This window comes from Pholis gunnellus (assembly GCF_910591455.1).
Source record: "Pholis gunnellus genome assembly, chromosome: 6".
Taxonomy (NCBI): Eukaryota; Metazoa; Chordata; class Actinopteri; order Perciformes; family Pholidae; genus Pholis; species Pholis gunnellus.
The window spans coordinates 11,744,573-11,772,389 of NC_136532.1; the positions used below are offsets into that span (position 1 = coordinate 11,744,573).

The 27,817-nt window shown below is 43.7% G+C and overlaps 3 protein-coding genes across 4 annotated transcripts; 2 read left to right on the plus strand and 1 right to left on the minus strand.

Annotated features, from left to right (window-relative positions):
* Positions 1-540: 540 nt before the first annotated feature.
* Positions 541-5,035, minus strand: tctn2 (tectonic family member 2). The gene is made up of 18 exons (XM_079161625.1): positions 4,897-5,035; positions 4,564-4,677; positions 4,358-4,428; positions 3,983-4,184; positions 3,774-3,874; positions 3,462-3,661; positions 3,235-3,355; positions 3,000-3,153; positions 2,824-2,901; positions 2,617-2,739; positions 2,433-2,507; positions 2,235-2,333; positions 1,995-2,112; positions 1,807-1,910; positions 1,503-1,650; positions 1,220-1,363; positions 1,017-1,105; positions 541-839 (listed from the first exon to the last, which is right to left on the minus strand). Exons 1-18 carry the CDS (start codon positions 4,997-4,999, stop codon positions 730-732), a joined length of 2,154 nt encoding a protein of 717 aa, XP_079017751.1. The 5' UTR covers positions 5,000-5,035; the 3' UTR covers positions 541-729.
* Positions 5,036-5,702: 667 nt separating this feature from the next.
* LOC306697690 (tRNA (32-2'-O)-methyltransferase regulator THADA) lies at positions 5,703-16,653 on the plus strand. Of its 2 annotated transcripts, XM_079161713.1 has the most exons (31): positions 5,703-5,798; positions 5,880-6,060; positions 6,144-6,230; positions 6,314-6,341; positions 6,443-6,591; positions 6,677-6,799; positions 6,909-7,029; positions 7,220-7,386; positions 7,461-7,545; positions 7,622-7,758; positions 8,083-8,280; positions 8,429-9,137; positions 9,453-9,605; positions 9,780-9,889; positions 9,982-10,142; positions 10,219-10,388; positions 10,483-10,647; positions 10,749-10,897; positions 11,041-11,178; positions 11,273-11,377; positions 11,474-11,674; positions 11,766-11,916; positions 12,211-12,463; positions 12,631-12,867; positions 12,959-13,163; positions 14,235-14,423; positions 14,881-15,140; positions 15,242-15,397; positions 15,485-15,751; positions 15,844-16,046; positions 16,138-16,653. In XM_079161713.1, the coding sequence occupies exons 2-31, from the start codon at positions 5,941-5,943 to the stop codon at positions 16,383-16,385; spliced, it is 5,445 nt and encodes a 1,814-aa protein (XP_079017839.1). In that variant the 5' UTR covers positions 5,703-5,798; positions 5,880-5,940; the 3' UTR covers positions 16,386-16,653. The 2 variants fall into 2 exon arrangements, with proteins under 2 accessions (XP_079017839.1, XP_079017838.1); XM_079161712.1 differs by having other exon boundaries at positions 15,242-15,751.
* A 4,682-nt stretch (positions 16,654-21,335) lies between these two features.
* pik3ip1 (phosphoinositide-3-kinase interacting protein 1) lies at positions 21,336-27,629 on the plus strand. The gene is made up of 6 exons (XM_079160879.1): positions 21,336-21,573; positions 21,750-21,878; positions 22,322-22,438; positions 23,946-24,137; positions 24,264-24,342; positions 25,942-27,629. Exons 1-6 carry the CDS (start codon positions 21,471-21,473, stop codon positions 26,159-26,161), a joined length of 840 nt encoding a protein of 279 aa, XP_079017005.1. The 5' UTR covers positions 21,336-21,470; the 3' UTR covers positions 26,162-27,629.
* The last annotated feature ends 188 nt before the right edge of the window (positions 27,630-27,817 follow it).

Below are 27,817 nucleotides of genomic sequence, written 5' to 3' on the forward strand. Positions count from 1 at the left end.
ACCTTGGAGTTGTGATGAGAGGAAGGCTTCATTTCAGTTTTTTTTTTTACACTTGTTGTGTAAGTGTGGCATCCACTTATAAGCATCTCCATCTACCACCAGGATGTGCACAGGTGTTCTGCATACAGTGATTGGAATGTGATTAGTTTGTTTCTGCACCTGCCATAAAATAAAGTGTTCTCTGCGTAGATCTAAGTGTGCGGATATCTATCTGAGATTTTTGATACTTCCAGCAGCTTATTTGAGATACAGCCGGGTGTTGCGGTGGTTATCCTGCATCATTATCACAGCTAGATCAACCTATGACGGGGGACCGGAAAAAAAACATTTAAAGACCAAGGTTGAGAAAACAAAAAAAAAGGTGCAAATGAGGGAGAACAAGGAAATAAGACAAATGAGATACGTCGTTTGGAACAATACTTAGAACTAAAAGCACTATTCAGTATGATTTAAATATTGGGTCATTCAAACCTATGAAAAAGAATGTTGATGATGTTGTGATCGAAAGTATGATGAGGGATTGAGCCTAAAAACAAGTCATAGAAAAAATATTTTTATTACAAAATTGTGCACCAATTCAACAATGTACAGTCTACAAACATATAACCATCTCAAAACTATATTATTATATATAGGGTCTAATGTAAAAAGCTGTATTTACATTTCAGTGACATTTGAATACATCCTCTTGGTTAGCCTCTCACTCTCCCAGGGTTTTACAGTGCAGCACTAGGTCCATGCCTGTCGGATCTGTCTCCACGGAGTCCCAAGAACCGAGGCGGTGATAAAGAAGAAAACTAAGATGAGGCCCTTCGCCAGTGCCTGAGAATATGGCTCACCTGGGGAGGATAAAAGGTGAAGTAAGTCAGTAATAGTACTGTCAGGATCTATTTTCATACGTAAAGCAGCGATTCTCCCAGAAATGTTTCAGAGCTGTAGTTCCAATTTAGTTAATGATGAACTACAAGACACAAATAAACACTGGACAGTTTACCTAGGACTAGATAAATGCCCACCTGTGTAATACTTTGTGATGGGAAAGGCGAGCTCAGGCCAACACACATCATTCCTGTTACAGTCATACTCTGTAAAGTTGACCTGGAACCTGGTGTAAAGAGGAAGAAAAACATCACGCTCTAGGTTAGAATCAGGCAGCTCATGGATACGGTAGTTGTTTTGGGCTCAAGTTAACAACTCTCTTCAGAAAGGTCCATCTTGCCTGGTTTTTGGTGGTCCTGTGTTGATGGGAACGTCAGTAAAGGTGACTGAGGAGGTGATGGGGAACAACTTAGTCTCTAATGGGTCCATACATGTAGAGACATCCCCTCCTCCGCAATCCAGTGCCCAGTGGGACAGGCTGTAGCTACAAACGGCCGAAATAAGATCCATGTTTTACATCGACTTATAATACTAATGGAAATGAGGACACATGGTGACCTAAAATGATTAACGGCTGCAGTGACAATGCAATTTACACCGTGCATCTCGATGAATATACACACCTGACTTGCAAAACACGGATATTCCTTTGAGGTATGCCTTCTACCATGCCAGCGATAAGACTCCAAACATGGATATGCTGGTGAGATGGAACCCCATGGCACGAACTCGTGGTGTCTTCCATAGTGGTGCTTGAGTTCAGTGTCACATCTGGAATTCATAGGTTTGTGTAACATGTCGTTAGAACGTAAATAAGAAGTATTAGTAATACGGTACAGCAAAAATAAAGTTAATATTAACAAATATATATATATGAACTGTACAAAAATAAATCTTTGCATAAATTGTTTCTTGGCTTCTACTTACAGCTGATGTTCACCCAGTCTGTCATTGTTAGAGGATCTGGATTTCCACTCTTTGCCACATATGTGGCTGTAATCAAAGCAGCCTGGAGAGAAGCAACAGCCTCTCTAAAAGGGAAAATACATTATATTTGAGTTCAACACAAATACCTATCAATGGCTGAAAACATGAACTCATGCTGAGCTACTGACCTCAGGAGATCACACTGAGTCAGATTCTGTCGGCTGACAGGGAGCAGACATCCAGATGTTGAATTCTCCCCAAACAGAACTGGTTTCATCTCAGCCGTGGAGCAAAGCCCATCACTCACTGTTAGCCACATCAGAAAATGATGTCGTCTTTTAGCCAACTTGTTTTGGTTAAAATATACATAATTCATTATTACACTAAATGCAGTGAGCCAATAGTCAGCATGTCTTGATGGGTTTTACCTGGTTTCCAAACATTGACTGACGTCCTCTGTACTGAGCCTGTGTTATTGTCCAACGTGTCCAGAGTTCCAGCAATAACAGGCCTTCCCACCTGATAACCTGTCATTCAAAGTGTTTGCGTGTTACCCACTGTAACAGCAACACAACAGTTCACTTCAGCAACAATTCTCAGGACTAAGTATTTTATCTTGCTCTCACCTGGGTTCCCAGAGTTGGGTTCACCCATTAGTTCTCCATTTAGAAACACGGCAGAATACCTTGTAGTTAACGCCACTGTTCGGGAGACAAAAAAGCAGAAATTAGCCTAAACTATATGTCAAACATATCTATTAAGTATGAGTGGTTATCAGCCAAATCATGAGCAAGCGTTATGGGCACTTACCACTTCTATCTAAAGTGATCGCCCCAACGATGTGAGTCAGTGTGACGCTTGTGATGCCATTTCCTTTCCAGTAGAATTTGTAATCCAGCGCTAAGGTCACGTTCTCACATACCGGCCCCTCATCTTAAGAGAAATACAAACAAGTTTCAATATTTAGGTTAACCGTCGGTATAAGGTGTTTTAGTAATGATATGTTGTTCTCCGTACCTGATGGGGCATCTGTGCTTGAAATAAACTGACTCATGTCAATGGCCACTTCATCAATTACATCCACGACAACATCACCTGGAATACATGCAAAAAAGTAAAGAAATTGAAGGCACATGGAGTCAAAGAGCTGCAGAACATATCAACGTGCAGTGTGTTTAGCAGGTAATACAAACCCCCTTGCCCATTCTTCACTGTAATACTCAGATCTGTTGGTCGTGTCTGGAAGGGAAATCCAGTTGGACAGGAGCGTAGCACAGTTACACACTTGACTTTGACATTTTTCAGAAATGCTACAGGAGCACTGTTTACACACTGCCCGAGCACCTTCTGTGGAACAGGAATATAAAAGGCATTAGTAATTACTGCTCTAAAAAATATTATTAAAAAAACAACATACACACAACTAACCTGTGGAATAGTGAAGTACTTTTCATTTGATGACAAAATGGGACTTCCTTGAATATAAGCAGTAACTGGCAGTGGAGCTGACAAAGCAGGGCTTTGGAAGGATGGGCCAGGTTTAGCTGTGCTATACAAGTTAAAGGGCAAAAGATCAATGATGAAAACATGACACAAAAATACATAAATGAATCAAAACAATACAAAAATAAAACATATATTCAATAATTTCTCACATTTTGTTCCCCTGGTAAAAGAGCCCAAGGTAAGGGTTGTTTTCAGGTGGAGAATTGACACATAAAAATGGAAACCAATCCGGGGAGTTTTCAGAGGACTGCACAGAGCACTGATAACCTGGAGCAGCAGAGGCCTGTCCACCAAAGGGCCCGGGGAGACAGTGGGAAACAAACAGCTTCAACTCTTCAATGGAACAGTCCTGTTAAGAGTGGAAGACAAATCGGTCATTGTTGATTAATACAGAGGGAAATACATGTGTCTAAAACGCACTGTTCTCTTGTGAAAAGAAAGTATGGTCACGATGTAAATACCTCGTCACAGCAGCAGCGAACATCACAAGCTCTGAATGTGAGGTCACAGGGACAAGAGCCCAAGGGTTGGTACACTTGGTTTGGAATGACTGTTATATTATCTGAAATGGATAGGAGATTTATATATATTACAAAAGTGGAACTCTCTCAGTGCTTACATCCTTGGCATGAAGGCCCATTATTAATGAGATAAGTTTCATTTGAATCACCAGATCCAGCATTCGCGGGAACCAACAGGGCGTGTATCTTGGCCTGGATCAGCAGTGAGGCCTGAGGTGTGCCACCCACACAGGCAGACACCTGCAGGGTCTCCAGGACACACAGGGGCTTTGGACAGCAGTCTGTGTCCGTCTCATTGTCACCACACAAGCGCAGATTTCTTTCCAGTCTCAGCTGAACCCGAACTGCGGTCTGGGGCACCAAAGGAAACAAACATGAAGAAAAATGGATGTTCACACACACTATCAGCTCTATTAAAATCATTTTTGGAGGTTTGTATTAGATTAAACCCTGTCTAACTGCACCCTATTTAAATTTCCATGAATATAATGGAAAAGTTCACTGGAAGAAGAGCTTTTTCTCACCTTTCCCACCTGCTCCGTGGTGAGCACCCACTCAGTTAAATCACTTCTACATGATGGAGAACCGATCTGTCCTGTAAAAGAAAACAACAAACCTTAACCAACAACCACAATCTGGCCAAACAAACGCTACACAATCACAGTGCAGCCACACCGTTGTTTTTGTGAGCCCCTGAAACGTTAAACGTTACCTGTTGTATTAACGTTACCTGTTGTATTAGATGGAGATACTGATCTCACATTCAGAGATATGTCCGACGTGTGTCCCAGCAGAAGGGCAGTGACCGTTGGTCCAGTTGCAGTAAGATGTGACGGTTGGAAAACTGTTAAAAAAAAACCCGTCAACATTTCTGTTTACTGCTTCAAGTTAGCTTCATGAAATGATTTAATGCGTAACGCTACTCAACGGACGCTAGCACGATTGTTTTCTAGCTTTTGGCTACTTCTCTAGCGTTAGCTAGGTTTAGTTACGTTGACATTAGCTATTTTAATGTAAATCTGAATGAATTGTGCGTACAGCGTTATGTATAGTAAGGTCTTACCGACAGTGTTTTGAGTGTGAGTCAAGGAGATGAAGAGTATAACACAGGTAACTTGGCGTGAAATGAATACACGGGAAAGGAACATATCAAGCACGTTAGCCATTTGGTTAAAGTCAGATTATAAAGTCGACATATTTGTAAACTGTTAGCGATGTCTTGGCAACCCAGATTTTAAACCAATCACCGCCTAGAAAAGTTCTTCTTCTGGGGAAACAGGAGAAACAAATCCATATGTAAATGCTCTTTAGTGACCCCATCTGGTGTGGAGTAGTAGATACAACTACAGCCAATACAATACAATAGTTAGAATCCTTTAAATACTGTGCACACAAGAAAACAACTTACTAGTCCAAGTCGTCATGTTTGAGTCATGCTGTCAATTCAAGTTGTCATTTTCGATTCGATTTTTACAATTTGCATGTCAGTGCTCCTATCAACAATTATAATTATTATTAAAAAAAAGGTGTGTGGAGTCCATAGTCATAACACCAGAGCCAGCGCCTGTAATGCAAAGGCCGCACAATGGCTGCGAGATTGTGTCCCATAACAGAATGGGATGATCTTAATGTTTTCATGATCTGATTTAACTACTGAAAGAAAATGTAATACCTTATGCCAAAATATATATATATCAAAACTACCAATCTGCCTCTAGGTGGCAGCATGTTGCAGTAATACTACGATGACCACTGGTCTAAGAATAGTAGAACAAGAGTTTTGTCACGTGACTAGCGTGCCAGCGTGCCGTTTTTAGCTCTGTACAGTGGAGTTAATAAAAGAATTATGTCGTTTGAAGACCTGCTGACAAGTCTGCAAAACTGTGTGATCACCGAGGATCAAGCACCTGGAGATGTCAGCCAAACACTCAGGCTCTTTTTTGATAAACTGTCTGAATCCTCCAGGTTGGTACCCATAACCTCAGCATGTTTGGTCACATTTTTAAATCATTTGTGATGACTGAATGAGTATGCCTGCATAAACAGGAGTAGTAGGAAAAGATGCAAGGAGCGCTGCTTGGAGGAGGCTGTCCAGCTGCTGAGACAGATGTCAGAGGCTCAGCTTCATGTTTTAGAGGAGAGTCATCTCCTGCTTCTTGTGAGACTCCTCATCTCCATGCAGCTGCAGATGGTCAACATCTCCACAGCCTGTCGTAAAGTGGACCAGGTCAGCCCTACAGGATGTCTGTTCACCGTACAATGCTTGAAACTAAACCGGAGTCTCACTGTTACTTCATATTTGCTTCACAGATGTTGCAACATTTGGCAAAGGTGGACCACCAATTGGTGTTTCGAGAAACCCATCGCTGCCTGCACTCCATAGTCCGTGCTGACCAGGTACAGAGCTCTCACTTGACTTGTGCTTGTCATATGTTTGCATAAAGGCACTGCAGATAACTTTTACCTCATCTGCTTTCCAGGTGTTGTCTTTTGAGGATCTGCAGGGAGGTTGGTGTAGGCTAAAGATGATATGTTTATAACCATGTCACAAATTTCGTATGTAAGGTTTTTCATCAACGTATTCCTTCTTAAAAAAAAACTCTTTTCAGCCTGCATGTTCCTAGAAGACAGCACCGTTGGTCGTGAGGTGTGGCGAGAGTCTTTCCCGTCTTTGCTGAAGAAAGTGTCCGAGTTATTCCTGGTTGTATTGCAACAAGAATCCCTCAGAGATGGGCCGCTGTGTTACTCTGCCGTCAAGGTACACGAAGAGCAGTGCGCTTCGCATTCATCGTAGACTTGTTGTGTGATCTTTGTCACTGACCTGGGAACTGTGATCTCTGCAGGTGTGTTTGCAGATATTCCAGCTGTTGCCCAGTGAAGTTGCTCCTCTAGTGTGGACAAAGGAGCACAGCGGCCCGACAGTGCAGAAGATCCTCCAGGCTCTTATGGACATTATACTTGGACAGGTTTCTGATTAATTCATCAGTTCACACAGTCACTTATTCAAAGCATAACATACCTGTTCAGGTCTTACCTTTGCTTCGTCTTATCAGTCGGTGTTTTCCTGTCTTGCAGTGCTGCAACCGGGACACTTGTCTTATGGCAGGCACTGCTGTGGCCATGCTGATCAACACCGCACCAGAGAGCAGAGCTGGAGAAGCTGCTGCCTGGAGTCTGCTACAGGTCTCTCACTTAGGTAGGTAACCACCACCACTGCTGGACAAATATCATTTTGGAATAGGACCCAGTTTTGTGGGTAAAATGAATATAGACGTGGTCTTTGTATCCCATTTATTTCTCTGTTTAACTACGCTACAAATGATACAGCTGAGTTTGATTGCCTTGAGACTCCTGACCGAATAGCTTTCATTGCTGTGATTTCTCAGAGCCCTGGCTGCTGACCGTTGGTGCTCTCCAGGTGCAGTGCTGCTCTGCAAGGGAGGATGGAGTGGACAGGCTGGCTGTGAGCAGGGGCCTCCTGACCTGCTGTCGACCCAGCATCCTGCTCAGTTCACATGTGGATGCCACACAAGTACATCAAGTAAAAGCTCAGGTAAAAAAAACAAACATGTTTCACTTCTGGTGTGCTCGTTTTCATTACCAAATCCATCATTTCCCTCTTTTCAGATGTGTTTACTGCTGAAAGGTTTGTTTCCTCTGGTCTATGCTTTGTGTGAGGAGAAGCTGGATTGTCACATCTTTGCGTTTGAAGGTGAGTAATGTCCAGGTTCTTTGTTCATGTGCTCAAATAGCAAGATCACCTGTTCAAATATGACACGTTGTTGCAGCACTAACACTGTGGCTGAAGAAAGTTAAAGAATGTCTGGCTGACATCTTGAAGATGACGGGCGTTCGCCTTCTGCCTGACAACAGCAGCCTGCAGCAACAGCTCATTCACATTATCTGGACCACTGCAGAAAGCCCAGTGAGTCAAAATAACAACATCCTATTATTGCTAAATAAAAAACATGTAAGTAAAAGAACAATACTTGACATTGTTAACCCGATGGACCTCCAGATAAGGCAGGATATAGTATAGTATAATAAGAATTTCCTAAACAGTGCAGTTTTGTTTGGTGGAAAAAATCTCTCAAAAGAAGTAAAGTTCTATATGTTCAACAACCAAGTTCTTTGCTCTCATTAAGAAGTATATTGAGTACCACAGTAACAGCCGTGTCCCACGGTGGAGCTTAAAGACATATTACTGCCGGGATCGTTCACTGACGTCTGTCTTTCTGTGCGCCGACAGGCTGAAGGTGTGTCAGAGTTTGTGCGCAGCGCTTTTTGTCTCCTGCTGGACCTCTACAACATGGACTGTGAGCAGTTTTGTGACACAAAGAAGACTCTTTATTTGACTCTACTTCAGCGAATAATCAAACAACCGTGGGAATCCAAAGCCAAATATCATCGCCTTTGTGCCCTGCTGCCATATCTGGGTACTGACATGGTGAGGATTACGGGTTATTATGAAAAGGTTTACAGAAAAACAGACTTATATCACAAACAATGCCACAAAGGCATTGTTTGTGATATAAGTCTGTGATAATGTTATAATGTAGCGCTCGTGACGTCTTAACATTTCTTTCATCCGTCAGGTGCTGGATCAATATGCTGAAATACCCAATCATCTCCTGAAGTGCTTGTCGGCCAACCACCTGTCGCCGTGTGGATCGGAGCTTTACAGGTGTCTGATCCAGCAGCAGTGGCGAGAGCTGTGCGATGCCTCGCACACTGAGCTGGGTCTGGCCGATCAGTGGGCGAGGCGTTGGCGTCCCGTCCTTCACGAGGCGCTGATGTCCGATGTGACACTTCTGCAGAACAACAGCGCAACACACTTATTACCCTGCACCTTTCAAGTCTTCCCCTCTGCGGTGGTCCCTCTGCTGGCCTCTCTGGACCCTTTCGTCCCCGGCCACCTCCACGCCTGGGCCTGCATCGTGAGCTCCTATCGAGCCGCGACCGGAGGCTCACCCTGGGCTCTGCAGGGTAGCTCGACCCTTGAAACCCTCCAGCTAGCTCTGGGATCTGCAGATGACAAAGTCCGTCTCGCTGCTCTGAACCTCCTCTGCTGCAGCCCAAAGACCAAAGACACTCCAACCCCAGAGGAGATGTCAATAATGAGAGTGTTTATTCCTCAGAACCTAAACTGTGAGTCTTCGTCTTTTCGACAACATTTTCAGGCCGGAGTGAAGAGGTTTCTGGTTCGTATTAGAGACGGTTGCTTGGCACATGTCAGTGGACAGAAAGGCAAAAAGAAAGCCACCCACTCAAAGAGGGCACAAGACGTACTGGAGCAGGGAATAGGTGAGACAACTGCTGTTTTATATTCACAAAAATAGACAGATATAGATTTATCATGCTGTATTTGTGGGTTGTTTTAAACTTCTTATGTCGATACTGAATGTTTCAACTAAAGGTATGCTTCTCTATATTCCTTACTAATGCTCACTCAAATTACAAGTCATATCAGGAGACGGTTAACAGATAAGACCACTTTGCATGCAGGGTAATTCTGTCTGCCTTTGTGGCATTGTTTGTGATATAAGTCTGTTTTTCTGTAAACCTTTTCATTATTTTGTCTATTTTCTTTTCATCGAAACCTTTTTGTATATCGTGTAGGTTTTGTTGAATGGTTGGGTCAACTTCCATACAGCTATCTGGCCCCGGGACACAGTTATCAGAGGAAGAAGACTGCGTTGCTGTTGCTTTCTGCAGTGCTGGAGACCTGCACAGACACCTGGAGCCCAGACAAGAAGAAGGGACAACCTCCAGGTAAACTGGAAAACCAGTGATTGGAAAAGGGGTCAAAAAAAGCTAAAAACATGTTTTCTTTAAACTACTATATGGTGCTATAGTATGCTTTATTCCTGTCAAATGTTAACTTTCTATTGTTTTATATTATTTTGGCTCGAAATTGAAATGAACTTTGTGAAATCATCTTTGCAGTGAACATGGGGTCTCTTATTAACTGCGCCAGACAAAGAAGACAGTGGGACTTTGTCTGCAGGACAAAACAGCTGGTCCTCATCAGCTGTTTAGAAGATTCTACAAATGAGGTAGAGTTCTCATATTGTTCAAATCAAAGAATGAAGTTGAAGAGTATCTTTAGAGCATGGATAAGAGTTGTTGTTTTTCTTCTCTTTTACAGATTCGGGAGCTCTCAGCTGGTTTATTGGTGAAGTTTTTCCCACCCAGTTTCCCAGATGACATCGCTGCAGTGCTTCTCATGAGGACCAGACAGCTTCTGTGCAGTCCTCGGGTGCAGGAGGCTCAGATGGGAGCGCTGATGGCGAAGGTCCTCCTTCATAAGTAAGCCTCCTACATACCTGCATACAGAATTACACCTGCCTTAGATGCGAGGGGTAATCGGTTGCTCTACTTGTAGATCACAAGAGCAGCCAGAGGGCTGCAGGTTGAACAGTGACATCACTGTCAGCGGTGGGAGTGACCCCAGGGCCTCCTGCATGGTCCGATTCCTGGTGAAGGAGTTGGAGGAGCATTATCTGACAGCCAAGGCTGACATGATGCTTGCTGCCAGAACCAAGCCAATACACGGTGAGCGTTCAGAGAAACAACTCTGACATCTGCCACAAATGAGGTTTAGCCCTAAAAATGTTGCTCAGTTCTTTTAAATTGAACTATGTTCCAGGTGTTTTAATTGCCCTCCAGAGGTGTTTGCTTGAGGCACCCAGCAGTGTGTATGACACGCTTGACTACAGTCTGACCGTTGAGGTGCTGGTCCTGCTGGAGAACATGTCTCTGCTGCTGCTGGGTGTGCTGTACGGGGACCGGGATGCTTGTGCCACTGAAAAGGGTAATAGCGCAATCTGTGGAATAAAGAGGTTTTTTTGGGGGGGGATAAAGTACACTCCATTTCAGATTTACCACACAGTAAATCGCTCTCTCCTCTCCTAGATGCCCCCCCTTCTTTTTGTGAAATGGGAAACGCCATCAGCTCTCTTATAGCCCAAGAGTCCGGAGGAGGCCAAGGGGACGGGGAGGAGTGTGTCCTGCTATCTGAGGAGCACAACCTCGTTCTCACCTGCTGCTGGGTCTCCCTCAAGGTAAAACAGAACCAGATGCATCATTTAAAATGCATAGTTGGATACCCCAACACTTAGGGCGATGGCAAAAACATACCTTTTCAGCTTAGCATGTTTGCTGCATGTGTACTGTTTCTCAAAATGTGTTGCTTTCATGTTTTCAGGAAGTAGGAATCCTTTTAGGTTCTCTGGTGGAGAAAATTCTCACTGAATCCAAACCCAGCAAGTGCCTTCTAACAAAAGAGGATCTAACGAGAGCATCAAAAGTGTTCACTTATATTCTTCTCAAATGCCGTCACTGGGTACGTTTAAAAAAAAAAATCCATTTAGAGGCGTTAAGCCTGAATCACCTCAACTGTCATGTTCCTGCTTGAAAGACACTTTTCTCTTCACCAGGGGGCAGTAGAGGGATGCTGTGCCGGCTTCACCAAGTTCTGTGCCTCTCTGTTGAGCAGCAATGATCCAGAGCTTAGTGATATACCGGCCCACATGTTGAAACTAGTGAGTGGCCATACATTCTTGAATGTATTCCTCCATAATAAATGGAATCCTGGACTACTGGCTTACAGATCTATTTCCTCTCCTGTCCCTTCGTAGGGCTTGCAGGTCGTGCGGTCCCCTCGCTCTACCTCGGTGACCCGGCGGGCTGCAGGGCTGCCTATGCTCATCCTGTGTGTTGTGGCGGGAGAGGAGGCCAGTAAAGCAAGACCACTGTTATCCCACAGTATGCAAACCCTACTGGAGACAGCCAAAACCCCTCTGCCCGAGAACTGGGACCAAACGCTGGACCTGCCACAGGTCTGTGTGGACACAGCATCAAGAATGAGGATATTGGTCTTTAAAGCCACAAAGACAGATGTGGTCACGTAATCGTGCTTTCCCTTTACAGGTGTGTGCGGTTCACACTCTGCAGGCCCTGGTTCGTGGTTCTGGTCTGGGAGTAGCTGTCCTTCAGTTCGCTCCTGCTGTAGCCATCCTGTCACTCGCTCTGCTCAGTTCTCCCTGCTGGGCCATGAGGAACGCTGCTCTGCAACTTTACAGTAAGACACAATTACTTTTAGTTCATATTCATAATATAAAAGATTTATTATTTTATCATTTTCTCGATAAATTGGTTAATCGTTCATCCTATAAAATGGCAGAACATAATATAAGCTGCCCATCAAAATTTCCAAATTCCAAATGATCTGTTTTTATTCATACAGATAATTTACTATCTTGCAAATACTTAAATTTTATCAATTGATCAATCATCAAAATAGTTCATTCGTCCACTATTTGGTTCAGCTCAGAATAATACCCCGGATACTACAGCAAATCAAATCTGTCTCCAGGTTCTCTGTGCTCGCGAATGCTCGGCCAGCGGCCCAGCAGTGAGGAGGAGGGCCCCACCCAGCACGGCATGTCCCCCCTTGCCTTCTTCTTCCACTACCCCGCGCTTCAGCCCTTCCTCCTGGGCGAGCTGAGAGGGGCAGCTCAAGACCTCCAGGGTCCACCCAATGAGGCCAAGCTTCACCTCCAACCCTCGCTCTTCCCTGTCCTCACTCTGTTAGCCCAACTTCAGCCTGGTGTCCAAGACTCAACAGAGTGATTACTGTTTACTTCTCACTTGACGGTTTACTACTATAATTCTCCACAGCAGTGGTTTTTATCCATGTTTTTATTCCACCCAAATGTTAGACCAGTGTATTCAATAAGTTGAATCTCCACCCTGAACATGACTCAGTGAACGTCTTCTCTGACTTCTCCACCAGAGCTTTGTCCGACTTCCTGCCTCCTCTGCTCCAGCTGTCTGCCAGTCCTATTTACAGCGTGAGAGTGATGGCCTCCAAGGCTTTGGTTGCCATGACTCCCCCCTCAGAGTACATGGACATCCTCATCAAGCTGGCGGCTCAACTGCCCCGTCCACATGAGCGCTTCTGTCACAACCGGCTCCACGGACAGCTGCTGCAGATCAAAGCTACTCTAGAGAGAGCTCTCTGCACACTCAGGTGAGACGAAAAAGAGATGTTTACTCTTCAGACCAGCTGTATTCAATCATCAGACACTGTCTTTGAAGTCCTGCTGTGATGTGATACCCAGCGACCCTTCAGCTGACCTTTGCGAGGTGCTGAGCAGCGTGGACGCCTCGATGTGGCTGGTGACTGAAGCTCAACGCTGCCCCCTGGTGAGAGCGGCCTACCTCGGAGTGGCAGACTCGCTCAGAAGACTCTGCCGTGAGACCTACCTGTCAAAGCTCAGCTACACGCTCATGCGTGACCTCCAAACACCTCGACAGGGGCTTCAAGTGAGGGACACACATGCCGACACACTCGCATATAAAAAGATAGACATTGTTTTTCTAGGGGGACAGTTCAGCCATTTATTTATGGTATAGATATACATAGAGAGACAGGAAACATGGGGAGAGAGCTGACATGCAGCAAAGATCCCCGTTCCGAAAGTGAACCTCGGATGTTGCATTTACCTACATTTACGTACACGTCACCTTTAATCTTAATCAGTATTTTAACAAAATGGGATGAATTCATACACAAACACAAACTTTTATGCCAAAGTGTGAACGTTTTTAGGTTATTTCCCACAAGATGTTTCTGTATGTGCGGCTTTGTCTGAGATCTTCTCACTGCTTTTAAGTGGGCGGGGCTCTGTTGGAAAAATGTGACGTCACGCATCTCCACAACCATTTGAATCAAATGTTGTTACCAAACCACATCGACATGTCCTGATGAAGCCGATTAGCAGAGTCGTAGGGGCCGTATCCACCAAAGCATTTTTTCTTGAGGCCAGCACTTCTTTTGTATTATTTGCGATGGGAGTGCCGTGTATTTAGTTACACTATGCTACAAACAGCATGAAGATGAGCTGGGCATCTATTCTGCGCTGAACACTACTTGTTTGGCGCTTCTTTCTGGTCGCCAAGAGTTGAAAAATGTTCAACTTTGGGTAAAACTCTGCGCTTGTCGCTGTCACATTTTACTCAGCCGTCTAATCAGAGTGGACGAGGGGTGAGACAAATAGCCTCAAAGACGTGATCAAATGTGTGTTATTATGAATGTGTTGTGGTCTTATGCTGTTGTTTTTACAGAGGACCTTAAGGTGTCCTCGTGTCTGTAGCACTGGACCAAACTAATTTCCCAGTGTGGGATAATAAAGTACACAAAAGTACTTTAGAGGAGAAAAAAAATGTCATTGTGACCTTTTGGGGGCTCCGTACAAAACTGTTCCCACTTTGTCAGAATGTGGTGCATTCATGTAGGATCCCAATACGTTTTCAGGGGCTTCTAACCAAAAGGCTACCAGGACACCCCAGCAGATATTCTCTTTTCTAATGCTTTATCTCTTGTCACCTCCGCAGCTCGGGTTGTCATCCTTCCATCAACAAGCCATCCAATTTCTATGTGCAGATCTAACGTGTGCATGTCAAATCTGGGACAACTTCTCTGCATCAAGCCCTGATCTCAGGCTCTCACTGGTTACGTGGGTGGTGGATGGGCGGGGCTCGCGGCAGACCGGCTTGAAAGAGGTGATCCAGAGGGTGTTGCAGGTGAGACGTGATCCGCTCCGTACATTTCAGCATGAAGAAAACAACCTTTCCAAAAACCAGTCGAACAGCTTTCAGTCTAACAACAAGCTTCTTACAGCACAATGTGAGGAAAATCAGGGAAGCTTAAATATAATGCCATCAGAAAAGTGGCCCAATTATTTATTACGTCATTTAGTTGGACTACTAGAGCATCCTGTTTCCATGCATCTGATTTTAGTTTTACTATAGTAATGTTAAATGTAAAGTTGTTAGTGTTTTGTTGAGGAAACCACTTAAATAGTCCAAAAAGCATAATTCTCTACATTAGTGTGATATGCAGTGATGCTGAAAACAAATGTCAAATTCTACATCTCTTGTATGACGTGCGAGCCGGTCTAGGGTATACCTGGCATGTAAAAGCACATTGATCATTTGACAAGTAGATTAAAAGGACTCTACTAATGCTCTTCATCTCCAGTCAAACCTGAGGGAGGCCTTGTTGAGCGTCAGTGTGGAGTACCGCAGGACCTTCCTCGCAGCCCTGGTAGCAGTGATGGCCGGAGGAGAATCTACTTTGCCCCAGCATCTTCCTCAGTCGTCCCCACTGGAGGAGCCAGTTCGACTCGAGTGTCTGGATTTGTTGCTTGGGGACTTGGAGGACCAGCGAGGGGGGCCAGAGTTTCTATCCCAGGCTCTGTATGCTGCTAGTCTGCTGCTTTCCCAGGCTTCAGGCTCCAGGTTTGCACATGGTTTATTGTCTTTACTGCAGTATAGAGTCACATACTGTACTGGAACATAACCCGCAGCTCTGACTTCCTTCTTATCTTTGTGTAAATCAGTCTAAAGATATCCGTGTTCCAGCGCTGGTGTAGCACGTTGGAATGCCAGCGATCCCCAGACGCGCCCGAAGTGCTCAGGATGGCGTGCGCTGAAGCTCTGTGTGTGGCTGGAGTTCCTCTAATGAGCCACAGCCCTCTGCCTGCCATCACGATCAGGTGTGAAGGAAGTCAAAACAGTGTCGTCAATCAAATGATCCTCTCTGATGAACACAAATTAAAAAATGTTGAATCTTCTTGGTTTAGGTCGATCAACACAGGCCTTTACTTGCTGCAGGACCAAAGCCAGCAGGTGAGGATGAAAGCGGCGCGTTTTGCTTCCATGCTGCACCATGTGAGGAAAGGAGAAAGCCAAAGGAGCGTCTACCTTATGCAGGTTAACCGGGCTTTGCCGCTCCTGCTGAACCTGCTGCTGGAGGAATGCTGGGATACTCCTGGCACACTGGAGGTGCTGCTGTGTCACCTTCCCCAGCCTGACCTCAGATCTGTGCTGAGAGAGGCTTCAGAGACGGGGTTTGTGTGGCTTCACTGAATCAATACACTTGTGCAAACAGAGCAGCCTTGATTGCTTGCCGCTGAACTGTTATTATTGCTCTCTCATTCAGGGGCTCCAGTCTGTACGAGCAGGATGAGGCCAACGTGTTTGCAGAGCCCTCTGTGATGTCTGCACATGTGCTGCCTTACCTGCTGCAGATGGCTGGAAAATCCTGTGAATCCTCTGCTGTGGCACAGAGGCTGAGTGCATGGGCGGAGGAGAGTGCTGGACCGGTTCTGGACGGCCTTGAAGTCTGCAAAGAGCTCCAGCCAGGTATCCCATTAGCATGAATATAAGAATGGCTTTGATAAATATGTACATTCAAAATTGTCTGTGTTACAATGCGACTATTTATTCTCATCAGCGGAGACATTGACCCCGGCCTGGCTGGCGCTCCTCACGGACCCCCGTTTCCACGGCACCCTGTGCGGCCTGTTTACCAGGGCCGCCCTTCTCCTTCGGCTGTCAAACACATCCGGCGACATACGACACTTTTGTGATCCTTCGGCGCTGCACGTGAGCTTACAGGACGTTTGTAGTCTGCTCAGTCTGAACGGTGTCCACTCTCCCTCTGCTGTAACAGCTGCTGTGGCTGGAGAGCTGCCGCGGTGACGGAACAAGGGGCCTCTTTCTGTACACGCAGTGAGCAAAGCCGATGAGGCCCGGGATGAAATTACTTGCGGGGTATTTCAAGAATGCTGAATGACATCTTCATGTGCATGAGTAGTGCAACTGCTGATGCTGCAGTACACCAGCACTTAACAAGCTGACTAAGTTATGTAAGTCAGAGAAGAGACTAAGGGGCATTAGGTGCCATGTTCCTCATAAGCTCTATAGTCTTGTTTTTTTTTCTACAATGCTTTAAATAAAAGTTTATAACATTGAATTTTCTTGTAGTTTTTTTTTGGCATTACGTTGTTTTTTTTTATACAGAGGTACAGTCACTAGAATAACTCCAGGTCTGTCTTTATGATCACTATCACCTCAGAGCAACATGCTCATTATTATTCCCAGAGCAGCGCTCCTGTCCTGTGTTGTTGTTAGTTGTTTGCCGTGTCTCAGCAGCAACAGAAGCGCAGCTCAAACTGATGCAGTGATGTAATGCGATAGCCTCTGGAGAAATTGGCTACTTGGCGCCCAGCAGGGGAATATAATGTATGTTTTGATGCTCCATTAGAGACCTTCTGCCTGGATAAGTGTCCCATTTTCCAACCACATGAGGACTAAAGATGATTAACTGGATCTGATATAGAGCTCTCAGTTGCTCCGCAACGGACCACACACTAGAGCAGTCTTACATCACCAGAGCCCACTGCTTTTGTTTGAGCTGGGTGGCTTCTCAGTATCAAACAAACACTGGGATGAAATACTTTGTTCATGCTATGGCTGGCCCTGTTAGGCTACTTATTAAATGTACATGGACTTTTTTACTGTTGTATTCTCACAACTTTTATTTTTCCTGGGATATGTTATTGGTAATTCTCAGAATGATATCAAACCAGACAAGTTATCAACAAACTGACTGTAAACCAGCAGAGTTAGTTTGTTACTGTTTCATAAGACATTTCTATTTCAGTTCAGGTTTCCATCGGGTATGCATGAAGCTTATAACAGCTATGACATCAAGCTTGCATTAATGATTCATACGTAAAGCTTATGCAATGTATTTCCCTATGACCCATGCCCAATATGAACAGCTGGTGTGTAGAGCTCTCGATGAGATTAACATAACTTGATGCAGAATACAAGGTAATGCCAGATAAGGAAAGTTGTTGGGCAAAACTCTGACGTCAACATTTTAGGACAAACCTTGAATCATTTTATCAAGACCCCTCCCACTACGTCCTCTAAAAGTGCTTGTTGTTGGCACAGAGCGGAGTGTTGTTCTCAGAATATTGGGCAGCAACATATGGACAGGTCCCACTCTTTACAGTGTTCTTCCTCCGTGGGTCTCGTGGGGTCACAACACATACAGATAACACCCCTGAGCTTTGCAGCCTTGCAGCAGCAGCTCCTCCTCTGCCTCCTCGTCCACTCTTTAATTCATCGGAGCTCTACTTCCGTATACTCTCATATAAATATAGACTGCCACCGGACCGGCGATGTCTCACCTCGCGAGCACAACATGGAGGTGAAAGTGCTCTGTTCATTTAAATGGGAAAGTGCAATACAATTAGTTTGCCCCTGATCTCAATAATGATCACAATAATCGTGATTATCATTTTGGCCATAATCGGGCAGCCTTAGAGGGTATACAGTTGGTTTTTGAAGTAGTGGTATAAAAGCATTGATAATCACACAGTCTCGATTTCTAAATACAATGGTATACAGTGATACCGTCCAAGCCTCCAAGGCAAGTATATGAATTCCACTTTGACCACTGAATTACCTGCAGGTCAAAAACCTCAAAGCGCTGGTCCACCACCTCAGCCTTTATACTGAGAACAGCAGAGCGATTCTGGAGTTTAAACCTGGGACAAAAGGTAGAAAAAAGAAATGTATACTTTTGTAAAAATCTACAATCCTAAAATATGTGACTGAGCATTAAGTGTCCAATCCCTTCAACACACGCTATCTGTGTTCACAGTTATCTTGAACTATTGTTGTAAAGTCTTTCTTACAGAGCCTTCTCTTCAATCTGCCTGGGTCTGTGTGCAGAGTCCCACATTCAGCCACTGCTACGACTCCACTGCAGGGTGAGGTATGGACTGAGGGGTCTCCATTGTACTGCACCTGGAACACGCCCTAAATGCACACATGCACAAATACACGAGTATTAACACAGAGGGAATTTAGTGAATAATCCCTACTGCGGAATAAGATCTGCAGTGTCTTAATATATGATAAAGAGGACAGGTACCTTCACTTGAGACAGTTCATGGGTTAACAGAGCACACATTCTTCCTCATTCAATATTTCATCATGGGGTATTAAGTATAAAACAGCTGACAGCATTTAAGAGAAGACCAGTTTACATTAACAACACATGAGTTGTACACAGTAATAACAATCCTAACAGGATTAACCTGTGCCTGATTAATTCACACTTTACTCTACCTGTTCTAGAAGAAAAGCTTGTTAACAGACGAGGAGTAAAATTCCCTTTTTAGTATAATCTAATGTTGTGTAAAAGTGTTCCATGATTTATTTCTCATCCCCTATAACTCAGTTTCATATATTCACAAGTCATTTAAGACAAAGCTTCGTAGCACAGATCTCTGAAAATACAAATGTGGTCTTAAACTTTGCTCTACTTCAAGACAAAGGCAAGTAAGTCATTTGGCTTGGCAGCTTGCCAATGTGTCAGAAAACAAAGACGTACTTTAAATGAATAGACATGAATTCTCTCTGAATCTGCCTGAACCTGCAATTGTGTGTCTTTTGCCTTCTACCTCAAAAACAAAGTTTGAGATGTGAGTTTAAAAGCAAGGTCGGCAGTTTACGGAAGACAAAGCTGGAAAAATGAACATCTGGCTCAATAAAAGCCTGAGCTATCGTTATTGAGAGTAAGTTGTCTCTTAGTAAGCTTACATCCAGCTAATTAAATTACTAATTTACTGTGGCAACAATAAGGCCAAGTAGGTACATCCACTTTTATTGTGTTTGTGTGTGTGTGTGTGTGTGTGTGTGTGTGTGTGTGTGTGTGTGTGTGTGTGTGTGTGTGTGTACATGCAAACAGACAGACAATAACACAGTAATGGTAAGAACATTTGGAGCATGAAGGAGAATTTTTCCATTGTTGCGTCACAAGCAAGTGGATCCAGAGGATGACAGGAACAAGCTTCATTAATGAATTAAATGTATTATAAAAGAAGGGTTTTGTCAGTTTACATGTGCATTCAGATTTTAAAAAAGAACCGTCAATGCTGAATATAATAAAGATAATAAAATGTTTTTCTTTCATACCATCAGCGATGCTAGTTTCATTTTCCAAAGCTTGACACAAAGCTAGTGTACCACTCTCCCTTCAAGCATTGCTCACTTGAAGTAGTGGACACTGTAAATAACCAGCATCATACAATGTGAAGCCTGTAATAACATAGCAAAACGCAGCTTTAGGCTTTTAGTCTATTGTGGTATGTTGTGGTGCACTATCAAGAATTTCAGTATTAATTAATATATAAGAATAAACTTCAGCTATGTCCCCGATTTAGGCAGTTGCTTCCAATCCAGACAAAAAGTCTCAAATGAAATTGTTGAAATATTGCCCAACTCTGGTCCTCAGCGACAATAAATCAAGACGCTCATGGACAACATCTTAAACTAAGGAGTCAGATTTACTACTGTTGAGTCAAAATTATGAGTTAGTACATTAACATTATGACAGCTTCTATACCAACTTCACTAAATCACCTCAGTTCAGCTCAGATAGTTATGGAAGTCTATTCCTGGAGACAAAAAACAACGGATTTAAATTAACCAAAATAAGCCTTTTTTATATATACTTTCAAAATCAACTTCATTACTATATAAACTTTTTATTAAAAAAATAATAATAAAAATAAAAAATATGAATCTCATAATCTACTATTGCATAATTTTGATATTTTTTATTTTTATCATAACTAACTGAGTTCTTTCTTTCAGTGGTGGAAATGAACTTCCATAGTTGGCTCAGTACCAAATGTGTTCCCTCTAATGGTCTCTAGTGACTTGCGGTTTCACCCAGTGCATGATGGGAGAGGCTCCTGCCCCCTGTAACCCTGAGTGAGCAGCGTGTGAGAGAGAGAGAGAGAGAGTGCCGGACAGATGCTTTGTGTTTGCTCTAGTAATTGCCTGAAAACCGGGCCGCCATCCATTTGAAAAGTGGCTTAGTGAACATTGACTGATTCAGGCGTTGGCTGCCCTCTTTACCAGTCAGCCAACAATGACACAGGGCCTCTGTGCCGTGAGCAGCTCACCGGCAGATGCAGGCAAGTACCATTTGCAGCTCTCCTTTATCGGCCTCTGTAGGGTCTTCTTCTTCGGCCCAAGGCCAGCGGAAAAAACAGGCCTCATGTGGCGGAGAGGAAGCCTGGGAAACAGGAAGATTGGGTTTGGACAGATGCACCAAGCACTTAGAGCCACATAGATTATAAATGGAAAGTAACGACCGTAGTTTATTTTCAAATGGAAATGGGAAGCAGCTATTTATAGACAAGCGCAGTAAATGTGATACACATGGAAATTATTGTTGGACAGGGAGAAGGAAAAAGTTTGAGTGTTGGATCATAGAAGTGACAATAAATCACAAACAATGTGAACGAACTTAGTTGAATTTCTCTGCTGACTGTTTTGAAGACGTGTTTATTCTCACAAGGCTGCATGTCATGATACCTTTCTAGATTACTTTGCTGCTGATGCGTCTGTCTGTGCGTGTGCGTGTGTGACTGAGTGTGTGCGTGTGTGTGTGTGTGTGTGCGCGCGTGTGTGCGTGTGTGTGTGAGTGTGAGTGAGAGTGAGAGAGAGGGAACCCGGTGAGGCTTTAGGACCTTGAGGTTTGTGCTGCAAAGAGCAGCTCCTCCTCCCACAGAAGGCTGTTTACGAAGAAAGCTCGGTTCCTCTGACAAAAACAAGGGCTGGGACTCCAGCGAGAGGAGCAGTGTGCCTGATGCAAATCTAGCACAGGCTCGTCGTCCATTTTAAACAATTTGTTTATGTGTTTGATATCTTTTTTGTTGTTGTTGTTTTTTTTAGAGTAAAGCAAAGTAGCGCACCATGTTGTCGGTTACTTCAGCCCGTCTGCTCCTCAAGATGTTTTTCTCTTTGCTCGTTTTCCTGAGCGTGGCCATGGTGGAGAGCAGTGCTTCAAATGAAAATGGTAAAATTTAATATTACTGCATTTTTGGGGTATTTTATTTCATTTGTGGGGGAAAAAAATGTACAGTGAAGTTTGATTCACTTTAAATCACATTAAAAATATAATTAATCATTCTGTTTTATTGCACAATCAATTAAATGCGTTGTGCTCACGTGTTATTTTGTTTTTATTCTCAGACTGCATGAGATCCAATGGTGTGGAGTACAGAGGGGAACTACAGAGCTCCTCCTCGGGTCTGGCCTGTCTCAACTGGACCAACACCAGTAGAGACTACGATGATGAACTCCATCCCGATTCACAGACAGGTAAACAACTTTAACAGATGTGTGTGAAATGACCCATCAACTTAAGTCATTCCTCTCCTGTTTTCTGCCGTTGGAGTCATGCTGAAGACAGGTACAACCGTTTCCTTACAGGATAACAAACAGCTCTTATGTCTTTGTTGAGATGTGGATGCAGTGTAAGAATACAGGTTGCCTCAGGATTGGCAATCTTACACACACATGCAGAGGAAGAAACACAGGATTGATATTTACATCCACTGATTTATCCGTTAAATGGCTTCTATTATACGTCTGCCATTTCCTTTCTTTGTGCTCATGGTCGGCCTGTTCATTGTGTGATGGGGTCGGGTTAATGATTAATGCATCCAGTGGTTTACCCACTAGGCGGGACAGACAGAGACAGGCTTATGTTTCCAGGAGGTATCAGTAACAGGCGTGTGCTGTTTCTACCGTTCCTCCTGTAGGTGTGGGAGATCACAATTACTGCCGAAACCCAGACTCCTCTGAGAGGCCTTGGTGCTACATTGCCGGTCCAGATGGGTCAGTCCAGAGACAATCCTGTGCAGTTGACACATGCAAAGGTAGGTAAACGCTGGACACAACAACAGTCAATCCAATTTGGATACTATAGTTGGCATTTGCACAAAGGAAATTTGACATTTGTAGAAACAGCTAGAAAAATAGCTCCTAAAGCCGGACCTGGCAAAGACAAATATGCATATTCCAAATTAATGACAAAACAACCCTAAAACAAGCACACTAAATGAGAATGCTCTGTGAGATTTGTTCAGACTGTGCTCTCTTGATGCTGTCGGCAATTACTTTCTCTTTTCTCTAAAGCTCTCATGATTTTAAGGAGTGGTTTATGCTAGGGAGAAATAATGAGGTGACATTTTTTGTAGTTGTGCAAATGTTCTAGTTAATCAACACACAAAAAAGAGGCTGCAGTCAAATTATTGACTTGTATGGGTCAACCCAAAAAGGTTTTTAAAAGCGTTTTCTTGGTGTATTTTTACCACAAATAAACCATGTGCAAGTGATTTCCCATTTAGGTTTATTAGTCTGCAGTAGGTCAGTTGGTCAAGATTAACGCACTGAGATAAGTTTTGTCTACTTTTCCCTTAGTTTCCTTCTTATCGCCGAAGCCAAATCAAGTCACACAATAACAAAGCCCTGCAGTTGTGTCATAAAGTTCAGTTTGAAGAAAGCTTGGCTTGGGACCACGCCCCAAGCCGTAGCTCATTGGCAGAGAGAAAAAGTCTTCGCTTGGAGACAGCAGCTAATTGGCCGCTTCAATTCAGGACGTCGTGCCCTTTAACTCCAGAGTTCGTAAACAACAACTTGTGGGGAGGAAATGGAAAAGGAGTTAAAGAGCAGATGTTGAGAGCTGCAAGCTGAACCTTCCTGTCCCCTGAGATAGAGTCGAGCATGCAGAGCCTGTTTCTGTCTGGCACATGTTTTAAAAAGCATGCACGTCAATGCAACTATGAACCTATTTTGAGAGCATTGTCACAGCTTTCGTCGTGCTGGTCAGGAGGTTTTCTGCGTCAGTAGTAACTAAGTTATTAGAGCAGCAGTAAATGGAAAACCACACGGTCCAGATGATGCACCAGAAAGTACATTACTATAATGTATCCACACACTATAGACAAGTAATATTATTATATTTTAGAATAAGACAAAAGCCATTTTCTAGAACATGAACTGATAAACTGTGTTATGGACGAAATAAACTCACATACAACACCTTTGAAATGAATGTGCTTTATCACATTAATGCAAAAATCATATAAAAATCCCCAAATGAAGCAGTCATAGAGCAGTCCTGCTCATTGATTTCTATCCCACAGTGGTCTAATACACCCTGAGATAGTAAAGGGGGAGATACCACGACATATTTATTATTTATATTTAAATGATATCGCAAAACCAATGTCCTAATGTATGTATAGCAGTACATTCTTCATTTCGCCCCAAATCTGAGTGGTAACAGTTCAGACATATCAACAGTAGCACAACTCACAGCATCTCCAATTAAAACTCATTTAACTGTTGTGTTACGCTGACATTGGTCATTTGTGTCTTTAGAACAACAAGCCACTATTGTACCAGCAGAGGCAGAATCCCTCAAGCCAACAGGAACCATTCCGTCCACCGAGAGCTTTCAACCGGCCAAGACAGGGGCCTCTCAGGGAGAAGTAGCTGCTGTGCAGCCAGTGATGGGAATCAGCCAGCGAGTGCGCACAGGACCCAAAAAGAAAAAGGACCTCGGCACGCTCGGTATGTTGTTATTACACCGAAAACATGGTTTGATTTCATCTTCATCTGGCATTGCTCCATAAACTAAAGGTCTTTGTGTTCAGTTTGTAGGCTCAGTTTTTAACCTTTTAACCGTTTGTTTTTCAGGCTACGTCATCTGCATCCTCATGATGGCCGTTATAATCCTCCTCGGAGTAGGCATCACATTTGGCTACTTCTACAAGAGGTCAGTATCAACATCACAACAAGATCGTCAATCATCACCCTCAATCATTTGGTTCAGTCTTACAGGAAGTTGATGAAAAGGACCTAATGTTGAGCATTTACTTATTTCTTTCTCTTTGAAAAAGCGTTTAATCTGTTTCCAGGATGTCATTATTACATTGTGCACGGCTGCTGTAACAAAGCCCAAATGTGGCTTCCTGTTTCCACTGGCACATGTAGTATTGTTCAAAGCTTTAAGATGTGCAGGAGACAGTCCAGTATAATTAGTTAAAACACGTGATAGCACGCATGTTTATCGGCCTCTTGTGTTTAGGGCATCAGCTGATGTTCTAATTCCCCAATGATGCTCTCTGTTCCGCTTGGCAGCGATTTTAATGCCTTTGTCACAAAACAACCGCAACAGTGGGGGAACGTGGGGAGAAACAGGAAGTGAAATGCCTGCAGTCTATTTTAAGCATCTTCTTATTTTATATTCTTGAAATAAAAGGGTTGGATGGAGGAGCCTGCACATTCACTGCAGTTATGTAATGTGCAAAATGATGGCCCCACTGTTGTGATGCCCTCACAGGTCTGTGTTTGGCTGTCAAATCTGATTAGCAGTCTTTGTTTTCTATTTCAGGAGGTGATTATTATATAAAGGAGGCGCAGCATGTTATGTCAGAGTGTTTATACCAGATTGTTGTGCAGTAATCAGTCTTTTAACATGTCTTTGTGAACAACCTGTAGTTATTAGTTCAATGAATAGTTTGACATTTCAGGGAATTCGCGTATTCTTTTTATTGCTGAGAATTGGATGAGAAGATTAAAACCACTCTCATATCAGCCCATTCAATATTTGGCTGTGGCCAGCTGACAGTCGGACGTTAGCTTAGCACGAAGACTGGAAACAGGGGGAAACAGCTAGCCTGGGTAGTTTGCCAGGCAACCACCTCCAGGAAGTTTCTGTTTCCAACCAAGAAACAGTCTGCTACATCACACCCTGTAGAACGACGAGCGGTCGACACTTTGGTTTTTGTACAGACTAAATCGAGGCTAGCTGTTTCCACCTGTTTCCAGTCTTCGTGCTAAGCTAAGCCAACTTAGCTGCTGGTTGTCGCTGCACAGCGCACAGACATGAAGATTAATCTTAACTAACTCTGGCCAAGAAAGCAAAAAAGATTCTGGGGAATGTGATACGCTTTAAGCTTAAACGAACCACACGCAAAGTTACAAAGCATGCAGGTAGGAAGTCGTGTTTTGTACATTGTCCTGTTTTGGCTCCGGATCAGTAGAAAGCATCACTGCGTTGCCTTGGAGAAGATAGGCTCCTCGCCAGACTGTCAGCTCTCTGTTCCCTTTCACCATCTGTCCCTTGCCTTTGCTGGGGACCTGGCACTTGTTATAACAGGCTCTGTTATCTACATACAGCATGTTATCTGAAGCTCCTTATCATGAATATTTAGCTTGGGTGGCCCCCCCAAAAATGGTGCTGTACATAGTATCAGCCACACGACTACCAAGAGTCATCACTATGGTAGCTATTTTTATTATGATAACAGCAACAACAACAAAAAAGACTCAACACTTAATTTAATTTGCTTTCTCTGCTGTTTGTGTTTAGGGGTCGGGACTTAAAGAAGCAGCATGAGCAGCGAGTGTATGAGCGCGAGATGCAGAGGATCACCCTGCCCCTGTCGGCTTTCTCCAACCCCACCTGTGAGCTGGTGGATGAGAACACCATCGTGATCACAGCAGAGCACGAGACGACCCACGTCCAGGACGGCGGCGTGGAGGGCGGGGACCCTCTCATGGGCCCGCAGGCCGGTACCCCCGGAGCATGAGCATGCGCGTGGTCCTCAGACGCAGGACTGTGATACATTTATGTGAACCGAAAAAACTTCTTTACATCTTCGTTCCTCCCTTCTGCCTCCCTGAGTAACCTCTGTTCTAAAAGGAGTAGGGGAGCAGTGTTCGCTCCAAAGACTGGATGCTGTGTCTTTTGTACCCCCTTTCCATTGGTTTTTACACATCGGAGGCACAAACAAAACAAGCTGTGGACACAGTCTTAACTACTTGAAACCATTTTGGTGGATCTGTTGTTCATGAATGACATGAAGTCTTTAATATTCACTTTTGCTACATTTGATAGCCAAGAAGATAAGATCAGGTGCTGTCCCCTTAAATAACAGTATGAATATCTAGTCTAATGGACTTGCCAGTGTTTATATTGGTGTAATGAAACCAATTCCTTATAAAGAGATGTTTTTTGGAATAGGGGTTCATAGCCTTTTTTTTTGTGTATGTTTCCATGTGGAGACGGCGCTCTCCACATGGAAGGTTTCATTTCTATTGACCTGTTGGCCGTGCCCAGGGAGACGCAGATAAGAAACCTGTATGTATAAAGACTGCTTTGTCTAGGAGACACGCTGGTGACACAGATGTGTCCAAAAATATATCCTCCTCTGAGACAATAGGAGGGAAAATGAGGGAAAACCGGCCCACTAAAGACAAGGGAAGGCCTCCGACTCTGCCTTGGCATGATACGTCTGAATGTATTTGTTCTCGTTTAACCCAGAGGAATTCTCTCTTTGTACTCGACTGACAGACCTATATGGTTACAAAGCATGACGGGCGCTCAGGACGTGATAGAGGACTTGCCCTTTTCTTCCACGGGTTAAGGAGTGACAGGAAATATACAGAGTGCTCTCGGGAAGCATGAGAGGCGATAGATTGTCCTCAGGACGACACAGAACAGAAAAGTAAAGCTCTGTCTTTGCAGAGCGGGACAGCGAGTGCGTTGAAGGGACGAGGAAGCCTGGGGATTAGATTCAGACGTTTTGAGTTATGCACTTGATGCTTCAGGAGCGAGAGATCGTGGGAGTAGAACAGAAATAGTCCAAAGTTTGCATGCACACGGTCACCTGCTGTATGTTTGTATTCAGGGGCCATATTTTTGCATCTTTAAAAAGTAGAACTACTGATCGAAGAAGACATTTTAGAAAATCCCTGCCTGGAAATAAAAATAATTGTACACAGAAGATGCTGTTACACATGAAGCACCGTTACTTCCCAGTGTGTTGCCAGTTTGTTTGTTATCACTCTTGTTTTGTGATTATTGCTGGATCAGCATCACTGGTAATCTTTGGTTTACGGCTGCTCCATTGTTTGTCTGTTTGCTGACTGTAATTATTTTTTTCTTCACATAAGCAACATGTTCAAAATATTGTTGTTCAGCATTTGAATTTAGTACTTGTATTTGTATGAATGCAGATTTTCACTGCTGGGACTGAAATAAAACATCAAACTCAAGACGCTGTGGTGTGATGTAATCAATGCATTTAAAATGATAACAACACAATACTGCACAATGGCCGGAGGAATGTCTTGTTATTCAAGGTTTGTTCACAGTAGGAACTTCTTTGCACCGGCTCCCTCTGTTGGCCATTCTTCAACACATACGAGTCAGTGGAGTCACCTGATAAAGAAGGTTAAGATAC